Source organism: Lolium rigidum, chromosome 1, assembly GCF_022539505.1.
Source record: "Lolium rigidum isolate FL_2022 chromosome 1, APGP_CSIRO_Lrig_0.1, whole genome shotgun sequence".
Lineage (NCBI taxonomy): Eukaryota > Viridiplantae > Streptophyta > Magnoliopsida > Poales > Poaceae > Lolium > Lolium rigidum.
In genome coordinates this window covers 71208334-71227983 of record NC_061508.1, presented here as the reverse complement: position 1 = coordinate 71227983, position 19650 = coordinate 71208334, and the positions used below count along the sequence as shown (strand labels likewise).

General features: G+C 47.5%; 1 protein-coding gene across 1 annotated transcript; it reads left to right on the top strand.

Annotated features, from left to right (window-relative positions):
• The first annotated feature begins 417 nt into the window (after positions 1-417).
• On the top strand, positions 418-18649 carry LOC124647006 (poly [ADP-ribose] polymerase tankyrase-1-like). The gene is made up of 12 exons (XM_047187019.1): positions 418-439; positions 525-590; positions 687-863; positions 2367-2459; positions 6995-7134; positions 7465-7563; positions 7630-7752; positions 9882-10025; positions 10783-10884; positions 17842-18012; positions 18105-18184; positions 18558-18649. Exons 1-12 carry the CDS (start codon positions 418-420, stop codon positions 18607-18609), a joined length of 1269 nt encoding a protein of 422 aa, XP_047042975.1. The 3' UTR covers positions 18610-18649.
• Positions 18650-19650: the final 1001 nt, after the last annotated feature.

Below are 19650 nucleotides of genomic sequence, written 5' to 3'. Positions count from 1 at the left end.
TCCAATTTGGCCTCCAATTTTTTTTACGGGTTTGACCACTTTGAGGTGTCTAGATTAGACAAAAACATCCCAAATCCTCAAACCGGCCTGCAAATTTCCAGGTTTGACTAATTTGACGTTCATGAAAAAACTTATACAGTACTTAGCTACTGAAATGTCTAGTGTGCATCACTAGACATTTGTCTTGTCAGAATCGGAGAGTTGAAATGTTTTTCTTTACCACAGCTCTATACAATGGATCACACAGGCTTCCACAGTTCAACCCCAAGCCCAAAGGCCCTCCAGAATCCATAGTCCATCCTATTCCGTCCGGTCCACCTTGTCGTCCAATTCTCCATTCCCCCCTCCCGCCTACATAGCCCACTCCCCTGTTTCGAAATTCGAAACCCGAACCCCAGTTCTCACCGATCCATCGCCATGGCGCCGCCGCTGGACTACGGTAAGCTACCCCAAAAACCTAATCCCAACACTACCCAATCGAGGGCTAACCCTAACCACAACTCATCTCCTCCGTACGTGTGCAGCTACCGCCGCTCTGCGCGTGCAGCTCCTCCAGGCGGCCGAAGGCGGCGACCTCCGCCTCTTCAAGAGTATGTGCGCGTAGTGCGATCTCCTAGTCTCCTGATCTTTCAAACTCGCCCCGACGCTCATTTGACATTTGGGGTGTTTTTCGTTCCGTGTGGTAGAGACGGCGAGGGCGCTGGACGGCGGGAAGGGTCGCCTGAGGGAGGCGGTGGAGGCCGCGATCGCGGCTAATTGCGGCGCCGGGCCTTTGCACGTCGCCGCCGTTCACGGGAGGATACCTGTGTGCGCCTACCTGGTCGAGGACCTCCAGGTCAATGTGGACGCCACCGACGAGTCAGGTTTTCTCTACTCTTCCATCTCCTGTTAAAGCAAAACCGTAGGGGTTCAGAAAATGAATGCCGAGTCACGTTGGCAAATGTGGGTGACTGGGAAGCTCCAGCTGCACAGCGGAATTTCCTGAGTTTGATGTAACTTGTAGTATATGCCGTTCGAAAGATGCCTTGTCTGATTGTTTGATTTGGCTTACCGTGTCAGTGGTATCACTAGCCAAGTTTGTGCAGGGGAATTATATATGAGAATTAACTGGCTTTCCAATGTTGAGTTTGCTGTCGTCATATCTCAATTGCAATTTTGGTTAACTCGTAGTTGTTTTAGATTTGGTTTTTTATCGTATTACTGTAATATGTGATGGATTGACCTGACTAGTAATTTTGGTTAACTCGTAGTTTCTTTAGAGTTGCTGTTTTTCTTACTGTAATATGCGAAGGATCGATTGATTGGTTCATGCTTTTAATCAAGGCGAGGGTTCCCTGCCTAAATGAAATTGCTCGTTTAATCTGATTTACATGTTGCATGATTTTGAAGAACCATTTCCCTATGTTATCATCTCTCTGTAGGCCTGTTATCGTACTACTACAACAATTCCATAGGTTGCTTCCTCGGTTTTAGCTTATTGGATTAAACATAATGGCTGCATGTGTAATCTCAGCCTATAGCACAATGTAGACTTGGATAACTATTTGGTTATCCTCCCCCCTTCTTGGTCTTCATATTCAAAAGGGGGAGGGAGTTTGATTTCATTATTTCATTTATTGCTTGTGTCATGAAAAAAGTGTTTGCCACTGGCTTTAGCTTAACTAAGGGGAAATGGGCTTGAATCGGAAGCATAATTTTTTTTTATAGCAAAACCAAACTTATGATATAATTATATACCAGCATCACATGTGCTGTTTCGACATAACATAGACCTGTTTCATCAGAAAGATCGATGACCGCAAATTTCAACATCATCTACTTATCCTTCCATAAACCTCTACCCACTTGTTGTCCACTGCTATGCATCCACTTGCTTTCGAAGGAAAAAAAACAGTGTTTATTAAGTTGATCCTCTTCTTTGTGCATAGCATATTCTACTTCAGTTCAGTAAGAAACTTTAGGTTTATGACGAATCATCTTTGAAGTGCACAATTACTTCTTTATATATGCTTGATTGAGTCAATCTGGGTATTAAGTAGGTAGTTCTTATTGCGTGATATTCTTATGTGCAACATACAAACATAATGCCGCCTCATACTGACATGCCAATTCGTCAAAGCAGAATCATACCAAGATTATTTGTGCGTATTTACATATCTATCCTTGTTCCGTGTTAAATTTCAATTGCATCCTTTTAGTGCTTATCCGTTTGAAATCAGCACTATACACTCATTTACAAAGTCACATCAAAATGAAGTATGTTTATGCCATGCGTTGATAAACAAGTTACTTTTAATATAAAACAAGCACTCTTCGCTGTAAGAATCTCAGTTTTGCTAAGCTCATTCTTTTGATGACTATGATAGGAGAGACACCTCTGAGTTATGCAGTTGTTAATGGAGTTGTGAACACTGTGCGGTATCTTCTTGATCACGGTGCCAATCCAGATGAGCCTATTGGTGATCTGAGGTGTACGGCCCTCCATATGGCAGTTACACAAGGTCAGTCATCTATTTTGTTTTTCTGCAAGCAACTTTTTATAATTATTTGTTTATTTACTTTTTGATGAGAGCAAATAATTGTGGGGTAACCATTACATCTTATAAGATAGAGAATGAGCCGTGTAATAGTAAGATTGTGCATTTTTTTAGGACAAGGTTCACATAGTTATCTACTTATGCTAGTGCTCTACTTGTATCTAGAGATTTCTCCATACTGAATGAGTTGGTTGGACTGATTTAAATTAATTCTTTTCATGTTTGTGCAAGTAAATGACATGTTTCATTATAAACTGAGTAGAGAACATCTGGTTGTTCATTGACCGAAGCAGTGGATTTCAAACTTCAAAGAGTCACCAACTGATCACCCTGTAGTGTCAAGACTTCTCTATATAAATTGTAATTAAGCTACTTTTGTCTTTATTTTAATTTTAAATATGAGAACTTTTTCTCACCAGGAAATGGTCAAACCTCTGTAATCAGGCCGTTTTCAGTTCAATTAAATTTTGTGTTTAAATGTTCAAATCAAATCGCACAGCAGGAAACTATTTACTACTGATATCAGCCAGGAAAATTTGCTATTCATTGTACAGAATTTTCTGTAACCCCTTTCTAAATCCTTTTTTTAAACATAAGGCCCTTGGCCCGGCTTTATATATAAAGCCATCACGGCAACCATAGAGTAGCGATACAACACACACCCAACACAAACTGATGCCTCCAAAGTGCTGATGCCACAATACAAATACGCAAAGTCTGGTACCAAGATCAACTCATAGATGTAACAGGGAAACTAAAGCGCGCGGAGCAGGCGTGAGCGGCAACGTGCAATCGTCGATGGCGTCAGTGTCCTGCGGCCCGGGTCCGCGCATGTAGCCTCCTAACCTCGTCCAGCGCCACGTCCAGCAGTGGTCGGTCCCTCGGTCTGACCAGAACCCTCCAGCTCTGCATGTAGATAGACATTTTGAAGATAGCATCAGCCGGGCTGGAGATGAGAGAGCCCTCAATAGCTAGCTTGTTGCGGATGTTCCACAGCGTCCAGCACTGCGCTGCGAAACTAAACCAAGCTATCCTACGGAGTCTACCCGACAAGCCGTTGGCAATGGCGACGAAGTCCGCAGCCCTGCTGGGTTCCATGAGCAGGAGAGGAGGTCCCTGATTCCTGCCCACATAAATTTAGCGATGTGGCAAATGAAGAAAATATGGTCGCAAGTTTCCCATTCGCCACAAAGGGCACACCGCCCATTCGATGGCCCATGTCGCTTGACTAATTGGTCCCCTGACGGGAGCCTCCCTCGGATGAGTTGCCAGAGGAAGACCCGGATTTTTGGCGGAACCCTTGTGCGCCAAATTTCCTTGAAGTGGGTGATCGTCCCGCCCCGGGACAACTTGGAGTACATCGAGCGGGTGGAGTACTCCCCAGATTGCTCAAGCGCCCATCGAACTACATCATCGCCCTCAGAGGCCGGCGAGAGGTCAAATATTCTGCAGAGGTTGTCCCATTCCACCCTCTCTGCGAGGCCGAAGGAGCGCCGGAAGCGAATCCTCCAGCCCCCGCTGGACCTAACCCCCTGAACAGTCGCAAAGTGGTTGTCGCAGCAGGCGAACAACCTAGGAAAAGTAAAGCGAAGGGGCCCCGTGCCCGTCCACCAGTCTAACCAGAAGTAGGTCCTCCGCCCACTATTAACCTGGTGCTTCGCACCGAATTTGAAGTACCATTTGATCTTCTGGATGGCGTTCCAGAATTGTGATCCTTTGGTGGGTACCGTCGGGGAGAGCAAGTCGTGGTCCCCCAGGTACTTGGCCCTAAGAAGGTCTGCCCATAGGCCTTCCTCATTCTGATAGATCTTCCAGATCCATTTTAACATCAAGGCGATGTTCATGAACTTGGTGTTGAGGATTCCCAACCGTCCAAACTCTCGTGGTTTGCACACCGTGGCCCAGTCCACCATATGGTACTTCCGCTTGGGTCCCACTCCCTCCCAAAAGAAGCGGGACCGGTGTTTGTCCATCACCGCATGCGTCGTGTCATGCAGCAGATAGAGACCCATTGCGAACAGCGGTAGGCTGGAGAGGCAGGAGTTGGTGAGCTCCAGTCTGCCGGCTGATGCAAGGAATAGACCCTGCCAAGGCTCCACCCTATGGCCAACCTTCTCAGCGAGGAAGTTCCAGTCCGCAACGGAGAGGGGGCGGTCGCTGACAGGTAAGCCGAGGTAGTGTAACGGCAAGCTCCCCAGCTTGCAGTTAAGGGCGTCAGCCACCCTCTGACGTTCCAGGTCGGGGACCCCTGTCACAACCACTTCGCTCTTAGCGAAGTTAATCTTAAGCCCTGACATGTTCTCGAAGCAGAGAAGCAGGAGCTTAAGGTTGGCCAACCCCATATCGGATGGCTCGATCAGAATCAAGGTGTCATCCGCATATTGGAGGTGGGTGATCCCTCCCGTGACCAGGTGGGGCACCACACCCTTGAGGTGCCCAGATTCGGTAGCCCTAGCGATGATAGCTGCCAGGGAATCCACCATAAAGTCGAACAAGATCGGAGAAAGAGGGTCCCCTTGCCTCACACCCCGCGCGTTCCTGAAGTTCTCCCCGATGAAACCGTTCACGTTGACCGCGGTCTGGCCACCCGAGACCAGCTATATTCCCTTTCTAAATGCTCACTATGTAGTTTCAAAACTCATGCTTATGCGAACTGAATATGACCAGAAATTGAGATGTATGGACAACGATCCATTCCTACTTTTTCGATAAAGGGAATACATTAATATCAGAAGATACCAATTACACCCAGCCCTCTGCAACAACGCAATGTCCTAATAACATTACGGATGCACACAGCCAAAAAAGAGAAAAACAAAACTAAGAAATAAAAGCCCCGCTATAGTATCCCAGCCCTAGCAACAGTATACATCCACCACCAAGACAACACCTGAAATTCAGACTCTTCAAAAGCAACGCTTCCAAGAAGGGAATAGTGCACCAGCGCCGCCGTCGTCCGATCAAAGATTTTAGGTTTTCACCCTGAAGATAGTCTCCGCTCTCAAAACAATGCCTTCAACAAAGACATTGCCACGCACAACCAGTTAAGGCCAGATCTTGGGTTTTCACCCTGAAAGGTAAGACTCCGAACATCACATGTGCTGCCGCCCCCACTTTCATACCACTGTTGCAAAGTCCGGAACACCAAGCAAGCCCCTCAACAGCGCAAAGACTTGAACCTCCATTAGCTAGTCCTCCAAATCCGGCCTTCATGATATTCTCTTCTTCTGGCTTCACCATGGATCAGCTGTCACTTGGTGTCAACATAGAAAAGAGCTTCGCGCAACACCCTCCAAAACCAAACGATCGGAATAAAAGCATGGGCGCGCACGACCGAATACCACCGATCCAGCAAACTCCAGGCAATAAAAGCACTGTTACACTCGCTGGCGGCGCCTTCCGGAACTCAACACTCCGGCCAGATCATGAAGGGAAGGCCTTCGGCAGGTCTTCATCTTCGCCCAAGAGAAACCCTAGGACCGACGCCTTTATTCAGGTCGGGCCCCCACGCCGGCGACCATCCCAGGCTGGCCATGGTTGCCGCCAGAGACACCAAGCAGATCGGGTAGTCCGAAGACACCGCACACACCTAGGCACCGCCGCAGCCGAAAGCCAGCCCTCCACCGCCGGCCGCCGAGAGACAAGAAGGGGACCTAGGGTTTCCCCTTGCAGCCCGCCCCCACCCCTACCTCCGTCGCCGGCAGGGCACTCCACCACCTCGTCGTCCCCCATGGCGTCACTGAGCCAAGGCCAAGCGCCGCCATCGAGGTCCCCGATGAAAGGGCCGCACTCCGGCCCGAGGAAGACGACCCACGCCCGACCTCCTCGCGCGAGATGACGAAGAATCCCCGCCGCCGGCGGCCTTTGCCAGACCGCGCCCCCTGGCGGCGGCGAGGGAGGGGAGGGGGAGAGGGGGAGGTGGCGACGGTGGGTAGTGGTTCCCCCGGCCGCCACGTGGGGGCTGCTCGGGAGGAGGACGGGAGGGTTAGAAAGTCCATCTAGGTTGGGCTACATCTAACTATCCTCATCCATTCCTATTTAAGACTAAAAAAATCTAGAATTGTTGTCTACTGCTTATGTTGCTGTCGTATACTTCCATTGACTGAGGTTCTCTCTGGATTTGTTAGTCCTCATTAGTGTTGCAGTTAATACCAAAGGTAATAGCAAATGAAACTACATTTTCCACATTAGATGTTAGTATGTGCCTCTTAACATTTGAGATGGTGCACAGCGCATTCGGATGACCAGAAGGTCTTTTGTTCCTTTCACGGACATGAGTGTTGAGATACATGCGAGTTTTTTGGGCTGGAGAACTGCCTATACATAAAGAGGAAACATAATAAACTTTATGTTCTGGATATGCTATATTATTATACTTGTTATACTTGTCTATAATAGTGAAAACTGTGAAATAGTAACAATATTGACCTATTGCATGGTCTTTATTTCTAATTCAGGAAACTGTGAAATAGTAAAGGTCTTGCTCTCAAAAGGCGCTGATGTCAATTTTTATTGCCACTGGGGAACGCCACTGCATATTGCTGCTGCATATGGGTTTGATGATGCTATGAAGATTTTGTTAGACCACAATGCAGATGTAAGTGTCACTATTTTACCTTGTTTGCTCCTTAAAAAACATGGTAAATGTTATATTTTTGCACTAATTATGAGATTATATATTTGTAACCATGTTCTGGCGATATAGTTGTATTTGTGTTTCTGTTGATACCGCATCTTGCTGCATGCCTGCTAACGTCAATCATATAAGGTTGCTGTTCTTTAATGTATGTGACCACATATTTGTAACCGTGTTCTGCCAATATGGTTCTACTTGTTCATATTTTGTGTATACCTCTTCATTTTTTGTTCTCCACATCTACCAACTTTAGCATGCACAAGTGCTAATTTTCTTAGTCTTCCTTGTCAGTGTAACAAATCAGTTTGCATTGCCGACACACCTCTCATTGTTGCTCTCCGAGCTCACAGGCAGAAATGTGTGAAGCTTCTGATTAAGGTATTGTGCATTGTTCTTGCGACCAGCTGAAAATAATGAAACTCTTATTTAGAGGTATCTGCAACATTTTCTTTGTAGGCTGGTGCTGATCTGAAGGGTGTTGGTAGTGCTGCTCCCATAATGGTTGCTATAACTGAGGGCTTAACTGAGTGTCTCAGGTGCTTGATAAAGGCTGGTGCTGATCCTAACGTCCTCGATGATGTAAGTTTTGGCCTTTTAACTCTGTTGGTAGTGCATGTTCTTCACAAATGGAAATTGAACTGGACAACCAATTATTATATTAAGATTTCTTGAATATGTTCCAATGGGAACGTATTTGGCTAGCATCTGGAAGGGCGGGAATTTATAATGGTAATTCCCTTGTAACTAGCCATACTACTCAAGCTAAGGCCGTTACAAGATTTCGAATTTTAGACTCAGACTCCAATGAATTGTTGTGTCTTCCTTCTGCATGCCTTCCTGGGAAGTCCTGATAGCCTCATGCCCAGGGCCAGTGGCGGACGCAGGAAAAAAACTGAGGGTGGGCACACCTTAAAAAATTTGCACTTCCTTGATTGGGATAAAAGTTTGCATACATATTTGAGGGTGGGAATACGTCAACTATGTCATCTTCACATTCAAGAACACGTCTCGCTCATCGACTGTCACTAAGAAATGGTTCAAAAGCTCACCACCTATATTATTTCTTACTAGACTCATTGCAGCAAATGCTCTTTCAACACTCGTTGTCACCACCAATAAAGACAATATCTGTTTCTAAAGCATGTAGGCTAAACTGTAAATATTAAATAACATGTCTTTTTTTGTTCAACAAGCATAACGGAGCATATATTTAAGCTATCGATTGCCATCATAAACATAAATCATCAATCTAGACATAGATACCAATTGATTCTATGCCAATACATTATACATAGTTGATAGAATGATAGACGCACAAAATTTTGAGTCAATTTTATATTTAGTACTTCAGTAGCCATATTGAGAATTTTGGGGACACACGGTGGAAAAGAGCATGCCCGCTTGTCTGGGCGAGCGACAAGCTGCGAGCAACTGAGCGCCTCCCCAACTGAGCAACGAGAACTGGGAGAGCAGCCGAGCTAGCGAGGGGAAGCGGCTAGCGAGGAAATCGAAGATGGGGTGAAGCGGTGAGCCAACGAGGGGAAAATTTGGGAAGGGGCGACATAATTAGTTCTCGATTATTTTCCCCTTTCCATCCAGTCCGGAGAGAGCCGAGAAAGAACGGGAGTATGGAAGGAATAGACCGCCTCGACACATCCCAAGAAAAAAAATTAGTAATTTTTTTTTATCTAAAACTAGAAGCAATGCATACCAAGAAAAGAATGCTCACCTCAAGAAAATTACAAGGGTGAACGAAGAAACAAATTTAAACAACATACCCCCACCAGCCCAGTGGCAAGCTGCACGCCGCCCACCCACAAGGCCACAACTCCAGGGATCGAATCCCAGATACACGATTAATCGTAACTTTTTACATAATGCTCTCCACCGAATGAAGCAACGAACGGCGAAACTGGGCTGGCCCACAATAGACTAGGAGTAGTATACAAATTTCTGAAAATTCTGGGTGGGCCACGGCCCCCTCGGCCCACCCGCTGCGTACGCCCATGCCCAGGGCAGCACTGGTATTATACACACTAGAAAACATCTCTACCTCCCTTGCTATACAGATTGTCCGAGAACTAGAAGGTAGGATAGAGATCCTGGAGTGCTGGAACATCCTGATGTTTCAGTGTCTTGGAGACCTTCCTTCTGAACCCTGTCATACGCTCGGGTAAAGTCGGCTGTGCTCAATCCTTGTTGGCCTTGTGTGATAGCCTGGAGACCTTTGAGCACGACGTAGTTGATTTGGCCTCTGTAATACCTATTCCCCGTTGTGTTCTGATGGGAATGCTTAGGCTACAATCTGGGAGGACAGAAATGGCTAGACGCAGGCGGGGGGCAGTGCATGAGGGGAATATAGAAGGAGCAGATCCTTTACTAGATCCTATTAGTACCCTTATCCTAGGAGAAAGATGCACGCTAGACTCAAGGTTCACTGCATGGATCCCCTCCTGACCTATAGTTTGGATGGAGGGAGTAATTTAGAAATAATGTATAGGTGAAATTTTCGTTATTGCCACGGTTCAGTTCTAACCAGATGTTTTATGCCACTTATAGCTGCCATGTTAAGATGTCTCCGTGATACTGTCCTAACTTTCGTTGGTGCTTTCGCCGTTTGAACTGGAATACCTTGTGTTCATCTGTACCTTACTTATGTTTCTATGTCTTTCCCTTGCAAGTAAAATATGTCTATTTATTCTTAACAGTTTGGATGTCTGCCAATCGAAGTTGCTGCGTCTCACAATAGCCGAGCAGACGTTAAGATCCTATTTCCGCTGACTTCTTGTATTCCATCTGTGCGTGATTGGAGCATTGATGGGATAATTGCTCACGTAAAATCAAGAGAGGAGGTATGAACTAGAGCAACTTTCTATATTTCAGATTATTTTATTGTTTGGTCTTGACAATTTAACATTGACAAGTTCCAGCAGTAGAGTATTTCTTGCACCAAAGCGTTTCCTATCCTATTAATTCTTCAACGCATGCCCCTGAATTGAAAAGCTGATATGCATGTGAAGGCCAAATCATCTTTCTGGAAGGAATGAATGAAGTTTGTTTGCTGTGAACTATGGATTAGTAAATTTATAAATTTGTCGACACTTAAGGGTCTAGTAGCAGGGGTAGAAAATACTAACAAAGTAATGATTTGACTTTTGCTTTCTAGCAGTGTACCACATTTTAATCATAAATTGTGGAGAGAGGTGAAGGCCTAACCTGAGGTAGGGATAGATGGTAGCTGTTGGGAGGAACTCTCTCTTGTTAGGGTTACTGAACTCTGAGACAGAAGCACCTTATATAGGTCAGGAACTGGGCTGGGCCAGTTGAACCACAACATAGAACAAGACAGCCCAACAGGTCATATAATAGATTCATCAACAGTTATCCAACATAAATTGTCAAAAGTTTCTGATATGGCTCCTGGGTGGAGTATCAGCATTGGGGTAACTTAGTTCCTTTCATTGGTTTGGGAGTTTGCGTGGGGGGTGGGTCGCTGGAGGATATGTAAAAATAAACACTTACTTCACATAGGTCCAACTAATATCAAGTTGGCTGATTATATCTGGTACCTTCCAATCCAGATGTATCTGATATATTCCAATGATACAGGATGATCCTATTCTGAACATGAATCCAGCTAATATGAAGTTAGAAGCAAACAAAGCATACAGGAGAAAAGATTATATTGCCGCAGCAAGGCTCTACAACACGGTATTCTGTCCATGATGTTCTCTTATTACTCCTAGTTTATAACTGTATCACTTTTGTTAGTGATGTATAGACCTGTTTACTGTATATTCCCCAGAGGGGTTCCCTTGGCCCAACAGTGAATACTAGTTGCTCATTCTCAACATGGTATCAGAGCTCATGGTCTAGCTCTTTGCACGTTGCAACTCCGTGCTCGATCCACGCCGCCGCCGATGATCTTTCCAGCCGCCGCTGCTCCACTTTCTTTTTCCTCTCCCGCTCTCGTCGGGATCGAGTTCTTTTCCAAGTAATTTAGGCTTTTTTCGTCCGTTTTTGAGCTCCAAATCGAGCTCCACATCGAGATCCCGTCGGCCGTCTCCGTTCCGGCAGCCACCGCGCTGCCTCCGGCCCTGGCCTGCCCCGTCCCGGCTGCTACTGTGTCGCGCCGCCTCCGGCTGGCACCGGCCTGGCCTGACCCGGCCGCCGCCGCGCTGTCTACGGCTGGCCCCGGCCCGCCCCATTCCGGCCGCCGCCGTGCCGCCTCCGGCCAGCACCGGCTCGCCCTGCTGCGCGCCTGCCCTGATGCGCTCGTGGCCGGCTTAGTTTGGCCATGCGAGGCTTGTTGTTCGTCTGGCCAGATCCAGATCCAGATCTGCAAAAGAAAAATGACGTCCTCCGCATCTGGCTATGTATTCCTCGGTGCCCAGTGATATTTGATGGTACCAACTATGGGGAGTTTGCTGCGGGGTGTTCTTACCAGCGAGGTCTCTTGTCCGCCGCATCCCACTGCTCCTGTGCCTCCTACCCCGCCGTCAGTGCCGCGGGCCCTTGCTGCTGATGCTACTCAGGCTGATCGGGATGCAGCCAAGTCTGCCGATGTTGCAGCTGATGAGACATATGAGGAGCAGGTACTTGCTTATTCAGAGGCTCTTGGCTCTTACTGTGACAGTTTTGGCTACCTTTACTCAGTGGTGTGATGAGGATGCCAGGGCTGCTGCCGTTCTTTCTCAGAGTGTTCAGCCACAGTTTGCTTCTGAGTTTATGGGCCTCGCTACTGTTGCTGAGATGTGGTCTCACCTTCGTCAGCGCTACCAGCCTTCTGGGGATTCTCTATACTTGTTTGTGTTGCGCCAGGAGCATGATCTTCAGCAGGGTGACTCTACTGTTGGTGAGTTCTACACCCAGAGTGCGGCGATCTGGCACCAGCTTGACTCCCTTCGCAGTGATGTCTGCGGTACTTGCCAGTATTGCCGGACAATACGCTCAGATATGGACTTCCAGAGGATCCATGAGTTCTTGTCTAGACTTCGTCCAGAGTTTGAGCCTCGTCGTGCTTAGTTGTTTGCTCGAGGTCGTGTTCCTATCTCAGAGGTGTTGACTAAGCTTCGTGCTGAGGAGACTCGTCTGCGTGGTGCTAGACTACTTGGGACACCCCTTGTTCTTGCTGCTCGAGTTCCCACTGCTCCTGCACCATCGCTTCTACCCACACCAGTGTCTGCTGCTTCTGGAGGAGCCCGCTCTTCTCGCAGTGGGAGTCGTCCTCGCCCTCCTCGGTTCTGCACTCACTGTCGGAGGCCTGGTCACCTTGAGTCAGACCAGAAGCAGCGGGGTGTGCCTCCTCGTGCTCCACCTTCAGCGCCTGTCACCACCGGCTTCACTAAGCAGGATATAGCGAGACTTCAGCGTCTCCTTGCCTCCTCCGGCTCTGCTTCGATGGGTACTGCTACCTCCGCGGCTGTTTCCTTTTCACAGTCAGGTACATCTTCGTGGGTTATGGATTCTGGAGCTTCTTTTCACATGTCTATTGATTCTTCCTCTCTTTCTTCTCTTCGACCTCTTCCTCTTCCTGTTCGTGTTCTTACTGCCGATGGTACTTCTCTTCCTGTTGCTAGTCGTGGCACTCTTTCTACTCCCTCCTTTTCCGTTCCCGATATTTCTCATGTTCCCCATCTTACCATGAACTTGTTTTTCGCTGCTCAACTCACTGATTCTGGTTGTCGGGTAATTATTGATGTCGATTCTTGTTCTGTTCAAGACACTCACACTCGGGCACTGGTTGGGGCTGGCCCTCGGTGCCGTGACTCTCAGGGACTTTGGGAGCTTGACTGGCTTCATGTTCCTTCCTCCACCACTTCACCGATTGCACCATGTGTGCTTGCTGCTTCCACTACCGCCTCTTTTCAGCAGTGGCATCATCGTCTTGGTCATCTTTGTGGTTCTCGTTTGTCATCTTTACTTCGTCGAGGTCTTCTGGGGCCTGTCTCAGGAGATGTCTTGCTTCAGGGTTGTCAGGGCTGTAGGCTTGGTAAACAGAATCAGTTACCTTATCCTACTAGTGAGTCTGTATCTCAGCGTCCATTTGATTTGGTCCATTCTGATGTATGGGGTCCGGCTCCCTTTGTTTCCAAGGGGGGCCACCGCTACTATGTTATTTTTATCGATGACTTCTCTCGCCACACTTGGATTTATTTTATGACTTCTCGCAGCGGGTTCTCTCGATATATAAGCGTTTTGCTTGCATGGTCCATACTCAGTTTTCCACACCTATACGTGTCTTTCGGGCTGATTCTGCTAGTGAGTATATCTCCCAGCTGTTGCGTGGCTTTCTTGCTGAGCAGGGCACCCTTGCCCAGTTCTCCTGCCCTGGCGCCCATGCCCAAAATGGTGTGGCTGAGCGCAAGCATCGCCACCTGCTTGAGACAGCTCGTGCGATGATGATCGTTGCCTCTCTTCCTCCTCACTTCTGGGCTGAGGCTATGTCAATTTCCACCTATCTCATCAACCTTCAGCCCTCCACAGCCTTGCAGGGTGGTATTCCTCTTGAGCGTCTTACTGGTCACACTCCTGATTACTCGACCCTTCGTCTTTTTGGTTGCGTTTGCTATGTTCTTCTTGCTCCACGTGAACGCACCAAGCTGACTGCTCAATCTGTTGAGTGTGTCTTCCTTGGCTACAGCCCTGAGCACAAGGGATATAAGTGTTGGGATCCTATTGGTCGTCGGATGCGCATATCTCGGGATGTCACTTTTGATGAGTCCCGTCCTTTCTACCCGCGTCCCTCCTCTTCTTCCTTCTCGGTGGATGATATCTCTTTTCTCATGTTCCCTGACTCGCCTCCTCCTATGCCTCAGGTCCCTGCTCCGCCGAGTCTCGCACCTCCTTCTCCTCCTCCACCCACCAGACCCCCCTCTCCTCCCTCACCACCTTCCCCACCCTCCACACCTTCCTCTCTCATGTCCCCTTCCTTGCCTATGGTGGTCCTCCCTACCCTTTTCACTACTCCCGTCGTCCATGTGACGATGATGCTGCTCCTCCTGACATGCGCTCCACCTATGGTGCAATGCCCTCTCCGTCTGAGCCGACTCATCATCTTCGTGCTCGTCCTCGTCCTCCTCCCGATCGCTATTCTCCCACTCCGTACGGTCTCTCTGCTATCCTTGAGCCGACCTCTTATCGGGATGTTGTTGCCCATCCCGAACGGCAGCTAGCGATGGCTGAGGAGTGAGGAGATTGCTGCTCTCGAGCGTACGTGCACCTGGGATGTTGTCACTCCTCCATCCTCTGTTCGTCCCATCACCTGCAAGTGGGTCTACAAGGTCAAGACTCGCTCCGATGGTTCCCTTGAGCGCTACAAGGTTCGTCTTGTGGCTCGCGGCTTTCAGCAGGAGCATGGCCGTGACTATGACGAGACCTTTGCTCCAGTGGCTCACATGACCACTGTTCGTACTCTTCTTGCCGTTGCTTCTGTTCGTCATTAGTTTGTCTCTCAGCTTGATGTGCAGAATGCTTTTTTTAACGGTGAGCTACGTGAGGAGGTATACATGCAGCCACCTCCTGGCTATTCTATTCCCGATGGCATGGTCTGTCATCTCCGGTGCTCTCTCTATGGCCTTAAGCAAGCCCCTCGCGCCTGGTTTCAGCGTTTCGCCTCTGTGGTGACCTCTGTTGGTTTTGTCCCAAGCGCACATGACCCTGCGCTCTTTGTCCACACATCTTCTCGTGGTCGGACTCTCCTTCTTCTTTATGTCGATGACCTGATCATCACAGGTGACGACCCTGAGGATATTGCCTTTGTCAAGGCCCATCTTTGTGATCAGTTTCTCATGACTGATCTTGGTCCTCTCCGCTACTTTCTTGGGCTTGAGGTCTCCTCTACCTCCGATGGCTTCTATATCTCCCAGGAGAAGTATATTCAGGACCTTCTCACTCGTGCCGCTCTTGGTGATGAGCGCACTGTCGAGACTCCTATGGAGCTCAATGTCCGCCTCCGCTCCACTGATGGTGATCCTCTTCCGGACCCGACTCACTATCATCACCTGGTTGGGAGCCTTGTCTACCTTGCTGTCACTCGTCCTGACATCTCCTACCCGGTCCACATTCTGAGTCAGTTCATGTATGCTCCCATGTCCACTATAGTCATCTCCTTCGTGTTCTCCGGTATCTTCGTGGCACTATCTTCCGTCGCCTCTTCTTTCCTAGCTCCAACTCCTTACAGCTCCAGACCTACTCAGATGCTACCTGGGCTAGCGATCCCGAGGATCGCAAGTCTCTTTCTGCCTACTGTGTCTTTCTTGGTGGCTCTCTCATTGCTTGGAAGACCAAGAAGCAGGTTGCAGTCTCTCGTTCGAGTGTCGAGGCTGAGTTGCGAGCGATGGCTCTATTGACGGCTGAGGTGACTTGGTTACGCTGGTTACTTGCGGACTTTGGTGTTTCTGCTGACGCCCCGACTCCTCTCTTATCGGACAGTACTGGTGCCATCAGCATTACACGTGATCCGGTGAAGCACGAACTCACAAAACACATCGGTGTTGATGCCTTCTATGTGCGTCAGGCTGTGCAGGATCAGGTTATGGCTCTTCATTATGTGCCTTCCGAGCTCCAGCTTGCTGACTTCTTCACGAAGGCCCAGACTAGAGCATAGCATGGGTTCTTTATATCCAAACTCAGTGTTGTTGATCCACCATGAGTTTGAGGTTGTATATTCCCCAGTGTATGAGGGGTTCCCTGCATATTGCACCATGTACATGTATTGGCCCTTGGCCCAACAGTGAATACTAGTTGCTCATTCTCAACAACTTTTACAAAAGTTATGTAGTTTTAGAAAAAGTATTACTTTGATGTGTCGCAATTGTATGGCTTACATGTGTATTCACGCCATGTGTCAGAAAATAATAATGGCAGCCCATTGATTGGTTTGTTATTGAAAGCCATTGTCATTGTGGTGAGTGGAAAATGTGTTCACTGGTAGGACCGCTGTCTTGTGTTCCAGGCCTTGTTCCTTTAGACTAGTCATAGTGGGAAGTGACATATAGTAGTAACATGTATATTTTACTAAATGTTACTACCTTCATAGTGATTAGTAACATCAAAGTAGTACTCCCTCCGTCCCACGGAATAGGGCGTAAATATTTTTTCAAAATTTCACCATAGCTTAAGGCGCGTGGTGTTGTTTAACCTGTTTCTCCCAAAATTGCCCCTGACAACGGTTTAAATTCTCCTAAAAAATGGGGACTGCCATTGGCTGTGCCGGCGCATGCAGGGAAAAAAGCTGAAAATTGGGAGAGTAGCACTTAATGCGGGGCTGCAATTGGTTATTCATGGTGTGCATGCGTCAGTCGCAAGAAACCAGGAGCCATGCGTAACAACTTTATGGTGAGGAATTAGTGGGCAAACCGTTTTTATTAGGGGCAAGTTTGGAAACTTTCTGGCTGCTTATCCCTCCTTAATCGCCATGCAAAACAATTTGCGCCCTAAGCCTTGGGTCGGAGGGAGTATCATAGATGGCTTCATTAAATTTTTTTTGAAGAATCAACGGGGGGCGATCGCCCACCTGAACTCAGTTTTTCATTAATTAACGGGGGTTACAAGACGACACCAGGGGGGACGTAAGCCAACAATCCTGGGTCTGGGAGGCGCACATCAAGAAAGGGGAGCCAGCTAGAGGAGGGGTACAAGTATTTAAGGAGGGCTAAGAGATATATCCACACCAAGCTAGCAGGGGGGTCGTGTCGACACTAGAGGGGGCGCGGACGATCCACAGGCGGAGGTGGGCGGCCACCATATCCAACACGCGCGTGGTAGACATGAGATCTGCGTCGAAGACCATTCTATTGCGGGATTTCCAGATGGACCACAACAAGGCAAGGATGGCGGTGTTACGCGCTTTCGGGTGCATGGGAGGTAAGTCTTCGGAGAGAGCATCGAGGAGGCCCAGCGCGTCGTCGTCAGTCCGGGGGTGCCCCGATGGCTTCATTAATTATCTTGTAGGCACATTATATCTTGGGAAATGTGATGTTACAGTAACTAGCTATGTTACTCAATCTCACTCTCTCCTCATTAACTCACTGCCACATAAGCAAATTTGCTGAGTTGGACACGAAGTTACTACCGAAGTTACTTGCACTATAAGTAGTCTTAGCCACTACTGTCAGGTAAAGTGTGGGTTGTCCTAACGGGGTATAGAACAGTAGCCCCTTTGACTACCCTTTTTTAAGAGCAACAGAGGCCTCTACCTCCGGTTTCGTTCCATCTTTCTTCTACCTTCTCTTGTCTTTGCTTAAAAGAAGGGAAAAATAGCAGCCGTTGTTGTGTCTTTGTACGATCTTTAGAATGGGGGGAACTTGATGAACGTGAATTATTCAGGTACCCTGAACCCTCATAAGGCCCCAGGGATGTTTCTCCCTGCTTTCCTACAAGTTATGCAGTGCCATGTCATATATTGAACTGGAATTTTTAGTTCTGAATGATTAAAAATACTGTAATTTGGATGTCTTAAGTCTTCATCTAGTAAAATCTGCATCCTGTCCAATTGGTAATTGGGTTTATCAGATAGTTCATGCCCAGGTTGCCACTTTAACCTTTTCTTAAAGGTTTTGTCAGTCAAGTTCTACACTTCTACTCATACAGCTGCTCCTAACAAATTCTTGTTTAAGTTTGTCAATTAGCTAATTTGATCATTGCTGGTTTGGTTTGTCGGTGTAGGCATTGAGTTACTTTCCAGAGGATAAAACATTGATTTCAAATAGGAGCCTTTGCTGGCTTAAGATGGGCGATGGAGACAAAGCTTTGCGGGATGCTCAAGTTTCCAGAGCACTGCACCGTGATTGGCCAAAGGCCTGCTTCCGGGAAGGGGCTGCTCGTATGCTATTAAAGGTAAAATTCTTTTTGTATGATTTGCCTTCTTTGACTGTATTTTCTGCAGGAAAATCCTTTTCTTGATGATGCGTTGGTCCTTCTGTCTTCAGGACTATGAAAAGGCATGTGATGCATTTGTTGATGGCCTTAAGATAGACCCAGGGAACGCTGAGATTGAGGATGCCTTAAGGTAGCCTACTTTTCTCTGAGTCTTAGTTTGGAAGGAGAAACTTCACTAGATCTGGTGCACACAATAATTCAACGGACAAACACATCTTATCTATAGCTTTCATGATAGAAACACATGCATTGACTCACCTGGTGAACTAAATCAGCCAAAGTAAACATCTAGCCCATAGTCTGTAGATGATTTTAATTCCAGTCATTTGGAATGTGGATATTTCAGAACTGATACAGAGCTGAACCGTTTACTATGATATTCCTATGTACTTACCAAATAGTGGTTGGATCCCGAAGAGCATTATTAGGCGTGCACAATGCATTCTACAGTGACTATATGCTCTTTGTATATGCAGTAATTATATCCAAATCTGGTTATGCAGGGAGGCTTTACAGTCCTTGAAGATATCTGACGGTGCCAAGAAAGACCACTGAAGAGTTATCTGCTCCGAAAAGGAAAATTTGTGCAGGAGCAACACTACCTCGAGATGCCAAGAAAGACCACTGAAGAGTTCCTCCTTTTTTATGACTGACATATTCAGTTGTGACATTTTATTCTGTTCACGAGCTCATCCTCGAGATGAAAAATGGGTCTTAGCTTCTGGCCTGTGCAGGACTTCTTGCTCTCACAGGCATATATGGCGTAATGTACTTTTACTAGTGTGTCCATCCACGTACTTGTGTCGGAGATATGATTTGATTGATTGCTAAGTGCTCACTCCGTCACTTGTGTGTAGCTACAGAACATTGCTTGCATACATGATCGGTTAGAAATCGTGGATCATGGCTTCAATCTCTATTTAGTTTTAAACTCATGATCCTGTTTTTTCTTCCAATTTACTCTTAGACCGACTGCCATTTCTTCTTTGAGAGAGAGTAGGATAAGGCACTATGGCAGAACTGGGCTTTGCTGTGCAGCCGAAACGCACGGCAAAGGCCAAAATCTGCTCGGCAAAGCCTTTGCCGTGCGGGCGTGCACGGCAAAGATTGCTCGGCAAAGATCTGGATGGCAAAGCCTTCTTTGTCGTGCGTCGCGTGAAAATCGCACGGCAAATCCTTTGCCGTGCGGGTTAGCTTTGCCGTGCGCTGGGCCGGCTTTGCCGTGCGGCTTGGCTGTTTGTCGTGCGCTTCACCTCCAACCCGCACTGTGCGCTTCGCCTCCACCCCGCACGGCAAAGGTTCTCCAGCATGACAGCAGTAGCAGCGCAGTGCACAGCAGGCCCCCTTTGCCGTGTGCATGTGCACGGCAAAGAAGGCCTTTGCCGTGTGCATATGCACGGCAAAGGTGCTGAAAAAATTCTAGATTTTTTCTGTTTTTCCATTAATCCCTGCATATGCAATACACAAATACAAATATATATCCGGATACATATATAGCACAATATATAGAGCATTTGCACATCATCAACAACAAAGTTCATACATAATAGTCCAATAAAGTCCATACAATAGTCCAACAACAACGGTCATACATAG